Here is an 8,609-nt window from a genome sequence, read left to right on the forward strand (position 1 = left end):
AGCCTCCCAGTGGCAGGCTGGGGGGACGCTTAGAGCCAGAGGCTCCATCCCCCAATAACGGCGCTGTGTGGATGAAAAGAGGCAATCACATCTGCATCCAATCCAGCAGGGGTTTTTTCCCTCCATCCCAATGTCCCTAGCGGCTTTGGGAGTCTTCAGTGCAATCCTTCTGTGTTGACCAGCAAGGGTGCCTCCGTGTTGAGGCGCCCTTGCAGTCCCCAACCTGCTTCAGCAGCACCTACCTCTGCCAGTTGTGCTGCCGAGACTCCAGAGCTGCGGGACCTCTGGTTGGGCCTGAAGCATCAGGGACCCACCACTGTCCTTAATAGGACTGCATACGAGGAGACAGCCAATTACAGGAGGCCGTCTCCTGGAAGATGGCGCTGCCAGTCTTGCTGCCAACAAGTGTGGGCTCAGGACCTCCATTTGGTCCTGATGTCAGGGTCCTGAACTCAGTGGTAAAATTTTGCCCATTCTGTCTGATTAGGTCAGTACCACCAATGTTGATGCATTTACTCATTGATTGATCAGGAACTGAGTTTATCTCCTTGGCAGTTTTGTTGTTGCTGAGCTTTGTTTAGGATGGCCATTCATGAGTTCAGTGGTAGCAACCCAAATTTAGAATTACCATAGAATGATTCATGCGGTAAATTCAGATGATTGTAAACTGAAATATCGACCATCTAGAGATAATTCAGGCATGTATGGCAGATGCGTGAGTTGTGGTGATAATTATCCAAAGGAAATGCCTTCCTGAATATGATCAGCATTTGACTGTCATTCAGGCTGAGTAAGGAAATAGAAGTGACAGTCGGAGCTGGAGAATGACGCAGTTTATAGTGGAGCAGGTGAGCCAGTGATTGTAGCAATCAAACTGAGGCACAGAAAAGGAAGAACTATGTAGAGGAATAAAAGCGAATGGAATTTTGAAAAGCTAGCAGCAATGTAAAAAGAGAAGTGGGCAACGAAAGTGGAAAAGGGCAACAGTGAGAGAACAAAAGCATAAAATCATAAACTTGTAGAATGGTTATAGCAGAGAAGGAGGCCATTTGGCCCATTGTGCCCATGCAGGGAGTTTGCAAGAGCAACTCACCTGGTCCTACTCCCCTGCTTTTTCCCCGTAGCCCTGCAAAATTTTTCTCTTCAGATAATTATTCAGTCATCTTTTGAATCTGCTCCACTACGCTCTCAGGCAGTGCATTCCAGATTCTAACCACTCCCTGTGTAAAAATGATTTTCCTCATGTCATTGTTGCTTCTTTTGCCAATCACCTTAAATTGATGTCCTCTGGTTCTGGATCCTTTGGTCAATGGGAACAGTTTCCTCCCATCTACTCTGTCCAGACCCCTCATGATTTTGAACACCTCTTAATCTTCTCTTCTTCAAGGAGAACAGCCCCAGCTTTTCCAATCTATCCACGTAACTGAAGTTCATCATCCCTGGAACCATTGTCATGAGTTTTTTAAGAAGGTAAAGTAAAGCCTGTGTCAAAGCGACTGTTATGAAAGTGATTCTGTTTTTGTTAAAAAAAAACATTTTTAAAGGAATTTATAGTCAAACTGAATTAAATGTTGGATCAGTTTCTTTTCCAAGAGTGCACTGAAGGAACTGGATTGGAAACAATGTTACTGGTTGTCACATGACTCAAGTTAAAGATAGAATAGAAACCCTGGTAACGGGGCAGAGGTGGATGAGGGTAAAGCAGTGGATGTGGTGTATATGGATTTCAGTAAGGCGTTTGATAACGTTCCCCATGGTAGGCTATTGCAGAAAATACGGAAGTATGGGGTTGAAGGTGATTTAGAGCTTTGGATCAGAAATTGGCTAGCTGAAAGAAGACAGAGGGTGGTGGTTGATGGCAAATGTTCATCCTGGAGTTTAGTTACTAGTGGTGTACTGCAAGGATCTGTTTTGGGGCCACTGCTGTTTGTCATTTTTATAAATGACCTGGAAGAGGGTGTAGAAGGGTGGGTTAGTAAATTTGCGGATGACACTAAGGTCGGTGGAGTTGTGGATAGTGCCGAAGGATGTTGTAGGTTTCAGAGGGACATAGATAGGCTGCAGAGCTGGGCTGAGAGATGGCAAATGGAGTTTAATGCGGAAAAGTGCGAGGTGATTCACTTTGGAAGGAGTAACAGGAATGCAGAGTACTGGGCTAATGGGAAGATTCTTGGTAGTGTAGATGAACAGAGAGATCTTGGTGTCCAGGTGCATAAATCCCTGAAAGTTGCTACCCAGGTTAATAGGGCTGTTAAGAAGGCATATGGTGTGTTAGCTTTTATTAGTAGGGGGATCGAGTTTTGGAGCCACGAGGTCATGCTGCAGCTGTGCAAAACTCCGGTGAGACCGCACCTGGAGTATTGCGTGCAGTTCTGGTCACCGCATTATAGGAAGGATGTGGAATCTATGGAAAGGGTGCAGAGGAGATTTACTAGGATGTTGCCTGGTATGGAGGGAAGGTCTTACGAGGAAAGGCTGAGGGACTTGAGGTTGTTTTCGTTGGAGAGAAGGAGGAGGAGAGGTGACTTAATAGAGACATATAAGATAATCAGAGGGTTAGATAGGGTGGATAGTGAGAGTCTTTTTCCTCGGATGGTGATGGCAAATACGAGGGGACATAGCTTTAAGTTGAGGGGTGATAGATATAGGACAGATGTCAGAGGTAGTTTCTTTACTCAGAGAGTAGTAGGGGCGTGGAACGCCCTGCCTGCAACAGTAGTAGACTCGCCAACTTTAAGGGCATTTAAGTGGTCATTGGATAGACATATGGATGAAAATGGAATAGTGTAGGTCAGATGGTTTCACAGGTCGGCGCAACATCGAGGGCCGAAGGGCCTGTACTGTGCTGTAATGTTCTAAAAAGAAAGAAGTGACAAGCGTCCCTTGATTGGACAAGCCCAGTAGCAGAAGAGCACACCTGGAATTGGCAGAAAACCTTCAAGCTTTGTGGTTGAGGATCAGTGTGTGTTTTACCTTCTGGAGTGAGCGGCTGAAAAAGTCAAGTCTGCTGAAGAAATGTAAAAAGGAGAGAAGACCACAACCCAGATCACATTCCAGTATCTCTGAAGGACCCTGAGAAGTTCACTGTCAATTCATCTCTTTTGAAGAAAGCCTGCTAAATTACTTTTCAATGCCGCCTGAAAAGAACTGTTCTAAAAGATCTCAGTGACCTGTCTACCTGTACTCAGAAGTTAGACTGTATGCCAGTTTTGGACCATATCTCATCAGCTGTTTTCTTCAAAAATGAGCAAGTAATCTGCTCAAGATTTTTTTGTCTGTAACAGAGCTCTGAATTTTAAAAAAATCCCTTTTTTCCGGTTAATCAGTGTTTTTGTGTGTTTGTGTGTGAGTGCAAAGGGACTAAGGTCGAAAAAAAAGGAACTTTAAAATTTTGATTTTTTTTTTAATTCATTTTTGTGGGATCTGGGCGTCGCTGGCAAGGCCAGCATTTATTGCCTATCCCTAATTGCCCTTGAGAAGGTGGTGATGAGCTGCCTTCTTGCGCCACTGCAGTCCATGTGAGGTAGGTATACCCACAGTGCTGTAAGGAAGGAAGTTCCAGGATTTTCACCCAGCAACAGTGAAGGAACGGCGATTTGTTCCAAGTCAGGATGGTGTGTGACTTGGAGGGGAACTTGCAGGTGGTGGTGTTCCCATGCATTTTCTGCCCTTGTCCGTCTAGTTGGTAGAGGTCGCGGGTTTGAAAGGTGCTGTCTAAGGAGCCTTGGTGCATTGTTGCAGTGCATTTTGTAGATGGTGCACACTGCTGCCACTGTGCGTCGGTGGTGGAGGGAGTGAATGTTTGTAGATGGGGTGCCAATCAAGTGGGTTGCTTTGTCCTGGATGTTGTCGAGCTTCTTGAGTGTTGTTGGAGCTGCACCCATCCAGGCAAATGGAGAGTATTCCATCACACTCCTGACTTGTGCCTTGTAGATGGTGGACAGGCTTTGGGGAGTCAGGAGGTGCGTTACTCAGCGCAGGAATCCTAGCCTCTGACTTGCTCTTGTAGCCACGGTATTTATATGGCTACTCCAGTTCAGTTTCTGGTCAATGGTAACCCCTGGGATGTTGATAGTAGGGGATTCAGCGATGATAATGCCATTGAATGTCAAGGGGAGATGGTTAGATTCTCTCTTGTTGGAGATGCTCATTGCCTGGCATGTGTGTGGCGTGAATATTACTTGCCACTTATCAGCCCAAGCCTGGATATTGTCCAAGTCTTGCTGCATTTCTACACTGACCGCTTCAGTATCTGAGGAGTTTGCGAATGGTGCTTAACATTGTGCAATCATCAGCGAACATCCTCACTTCTGACCTTCTGATTGAAGAAAGGTCATTGATGAAGCAGCTGAAGATGGTTGGGCCTAGGGCACTACCCTGAAGAACTCCTGCAGTGGTGTCCTGGAGCCGAGATAATTGACCTCCAAAAACCACAGCCATCTTCCTTTGCGCTAGGTATGACTCCAACCAGCGGACAGTTTTCCCCCGATTCCCATTGACTTCAGTTTCTCTAGGGCTCCTTGATGCCATAATCGGTCAAATGCTGCCTTGATGTCAAGGGCAGTCTTTCTCACCTCACCTCACCTCTCGAATTCAGCTCTTTTGTCCATGTTTGAACCAAAGCTGTAATGAGATAAGGAGCTCAGTGGCCCTGGTGGAACCGAAACTGAGCGTCACTGAGCAGGTTATTGCTAAGCAAGTGCCGCTTGATAGCACTGTTGATGACACCTTCCATCACTTTACTGATGATTGAGAGTAGGCTGATGGGGCGGTAATTGACTGGGTTGGACTTGTCCTGCTTCTTATGTACACGACATACCTGGGCAATTTTCCACATTGGAAGGTGCCAGTGCTGTAGCTGTACTAGAACAGCTTGGCTAGGGGCGCGGCACATTCTGGAGCACAGGCCTTCACTACTATTGCCAGAATATTGTCAGGGCCCATAGCCTTTGCAGTATCCAGTGCCTTCAGTCATTTCTTGATTTCACGCGGAGTAAATCGAATTGGCTGAAGTCTGGCATCTGTGATGCTGGGGACTTCAGGAGGAGGCCGAGGTGGATCATCAACTCGGCACTTCTGGCTGGAGATTGTTGCAAATGCTTCAGCCTTACCTTTCGCACTGATGTGCTGGGCTCCCCCATCATTGAGGATGGGGATGTTTGTGGAGCCACCTCCTCTCTCCTCTGATCTTTGTTTATGTTTTACTTCATTACTAGTTCAGACTTGCTTTACAATAAACTGAATAAATTAACTATACTACCAAAACTCAATGCACAATAACTCAAAATAAAATCTGTTACTTACAATAAAATGCAACTCGTGTTATTCTATTGGACAAAGGGGACCTGTAGTTGTAGCCAATGAGAGCTCGTCAGAACCAGTGATAGATAGGTTGACCAGTATGTCGTCCAACACCTGTCATTTCAATTGATAATTAAAGGGCAATTGAACACTTTTGATAACAGATAATCTAATTTATTGATGTGCAAAAAGTGATTGGTTGATGAATTTAAAAGCCTACATCATGCTTAGCTGAGTCAAGAGTATGATTAGGAGCTTGAGAAATTTATGTTCAAATTATACTGTGTCATTGTATTTAGTAATATATTTATTTTATTTGGAAATTGTAGTGTATATTAAAAGTAAATATGCTACAGAATTATCAAACCATATTTTATCAGTGTTTCAGTGATGGCAGTGATTGGCATTTATGCTGTAAAACGAGCCTGAGACTGCCATCACTTGTGATGCTGAAGGACAGCGGTGCCAGTGGGAATTAAGCAACAGCTTAGAATGGAGAAATCTGAACCGGGGAGAAAACACAAAGAGTGAAGTACAAAGAGCCAGAGAGAAAATAAAATGGACAGAAATTGCCTGAGAGATAAGGAGAGATTAACAGTGAGGACACAAAAAAAATCATAGAATGGTTACAGCACAGAAGGAGGCCACTTGGCCCGTTGTGTCTGCGCTGGCTCTTTGAAGGAGCAATTCACCTAGTGTCACTCCCACGCTTTCTCCCATTCTGTCTTTTCAGACAATAATCCAATTCCCTCTTGAAAACCTTGATTGAACCTGCCTCCACCACACCCTCAGACAGTGCATTCCAGATCCTAAACACTCACTGAACCTGCCTCCACCACACTCTCAGACAGTACATTCCAGATCCTAAACACTCACTGAACCTGCCTCCACCACACTCTCAGACAGTGCATTCCAGATCCTAAACACTCACTGAACCTGCCTCCACCACACTCTCAGATAGTGCATTCCAGATCCTAAACACTCACTGAACCTGCCTCCACCACACTCTCAGACAGTGCATTCCAGATCCTAAACACTCACTGGACCTGCCTCCACCGCACTCTCAGACAGTGCATTCCAGATCCTAAACACTCACTGGACCTGCCTCCACCACACTCTCAGACAGTGCATTCCAGATCCTAAACACTCACTGGACCTGCCTCCACCACACTCTCAGACAGTGCATTCCAGATCCTAAACACTCACTGGACCTGCCTCCACCACACTCTCAGACAGTGCATTCCGAATCCTGAACACTCGCTGCGTGAATAAGTTTTTTCTCATGTCTCCATTGCTTCTGTTGCTAATTACCTTAAATCTGTGTCCTTTGGTTCTCGATCCTTCCACCGATGGGAACAGTTTCTCTCTCTCTACTCTGTCCAGCCCCTCGTGATTTTGAATACCTCTATCAAATCTCCTCTCAATCTTCTCTTCTCCAAGGAAAACAGTCCCAACTTCTCCAATCTATCTGCATAACTGAAGTTCCTTATCCCTGGAACCATTCTCATGAATCTTTTCTGCACTATCTGTAATGCCTTCACAGCTTTCCTAAATTGTGGTGCCCAGAACTGGACATAATACTCCAGTTGAGGCCAAACTAGTATTTTACGCAAGTTTAAAATAACTTCCTTGCTTTTGTACTCTGTGCCTCTATTGATAAACCCTCGGATGCTAAATGCTTTATTAACTGCTCTCTCAACCTGTCCTGCCACCTTCAATGATTTATGCACGTACACCCAGGTTCTTCTGCTCCTGCACCTCCTTTAGAATTGTACTCTTTATTTTACATTATATCTCTGCTTTATTTTTTTACCAAAATGAATCACTTCACACTTCTCTGCATTAAATTTCATCTGTCACTTGTCTGCCCATTCCAGCAACCTTTCTATGTCCTTTTGAAGTTCTACACTATCCTCCTCACAGTTCACATTTCTTCACAGTTTTGGAATTGTGCCCTGCACGCCAAGGTCTAGGCCATTAATATATTTCAGGAAGAGCAAGGGTCCCAACACTGACCCCTGGGGAACTTCACTACAAACCTTCCTCCAGCCCGAAAAACATCCATTAACCACTACTCTCTGTTTCCTGTCACTCAGCCAATTTCGTCTCAACGTTACTACTGTCCCTTTTGTTCTATGAGATCGAACTTTGCTGACAAGCCTGTTATGTGTCACTTTATCAAATGCCTTTTGGAAGTCCATGTACACCACATTGACAGCATTGCCCTCATCAACCCTCTTTATTACATCATCAAAAAACTCAAGCAAGTTAGTTAAACACGATTTGTCCTGTATGTGGAGCCTGAAAATCATCATGCTTTAATGAAAATAAAGGTGGGTTACAGAAATGCTCAGAAACCAGTAGCTATAGGCAGAGTTCCAACCTAAAGAATTCAATATATCTTGTACATCTGTGAATCAAATTCTCAGGACCAGGAGAACGCTCCTGCACACACTCCTGCACACCCTTCTGCACACAAATGGAGCTCAGCTCCCAGCCATTATATTAAAAGGGACAATGTTTTCATGGATTTCTTGTTTTATTTCAGGTTTCCAGCCTCTGCAGTATTTTGCTTTTATTTTATGTTTTCATGGGGTCCTCTTGGTCTTCTGTGAACTTAACAAAAAATGGATGGGAACCATAGAACAATGATGTAAATGACAGTTTACACAATTTCTCCGAGGATTACTCCAACCTACCACTGAAGTTACGATCGGAGATTTTTTTTTATTCTTTCATGGGATGTGGGTGTTGCTGGCAAGGCCAGAATTTGTTGGCCAACTCGAATTTCTCTTGATAACTGAGTGTCTTGTTAGGCCATTTCAGAGGGCAGTTCAGAGTCAACCACATTGCTGTGGGTCTGAAGTCACATGTAGGCCAAACCAGGTAAAGGACAGATCAGATGGGTTTTTATGACAATCGATGATAGTATTGGTGCCATGAAACTGATACCAGCTTTCAATTCCAAATTTTTATTAATTAATTGAATTTAAATGCGACCAGCTGCCATGGTGGGATTTGAACCTGTGTCCCCATGTCATTAGCCTGGTCCTTTGGATTACTAGTTTAATGACATTACCAATATGCCACCATCTCCATCTATGGAAGAAGAACTTCCATAGAAATTTTTGGTAAAACTGTGTTGAGGAAATGTCCACATTGTCAAAATATTAAAAACAATGATGTGAGGTAGATTTTTATCTTTGCTGCTTGGGCGTTAAGCATTGCCTGGGTGAGGTGCAGAATGGAGTATCTAGTGTGAAAGATTGCACATCTCGAACTGAACCAGCCTGATTTCCTTCCATGTA

At 44.3% G+C, this 8,609-nt stretch overlaps 1 protein-coding gene across 1 annotated transcript in view; it reads left to right on the top strand.

Moving 5' to 3' along the window:
* Positions 1-377: 377 nt before the first annotated feature.
* The window catches only part of LOC137384960 (protein piccolo-like), a 631,016-nt gene continuing 622,784 nt past the window's right edge, over positions 378-8,609 (top strand). Inside the window, exons 1-5 of the mRNA XM_068059672.1 lie at positions 378-458; positions 1,388-1,419; positions 3,146-3,251; positions 7,179-7,268; positions 7,398-7,568. Of these exons, the coding sequence (XP_067915773.1) occupies positions 378-458; positions 1,388-1,419; positions 3,146-3,251; positions 7,179-7,268; positions 7,398-7,568 (480 nt within the window). The remainder of the gene's footprint in view (positions 459-1,387; positions 1,420-3,145; positions 3,252-7,178; positions 7,269-7,397; positions 7,569-8,609) is intronic.

This window comes from Heterodontus francisci, chromosome 27 (assembly GCF_036365525.1).
Source record: "Heterodontus francisci isolate sHetFra1 chromosome 27, sHetFra1.hap1, whole genome shotgun sequence".
In the NCBI taxonomy this organism is placed as follows: Eukaryota; Metazoa; Chordata; class Chondrichthyes; order Heterodontiformes; family Heterodontidae; genus Heterodontus; species Heterodontus francisci.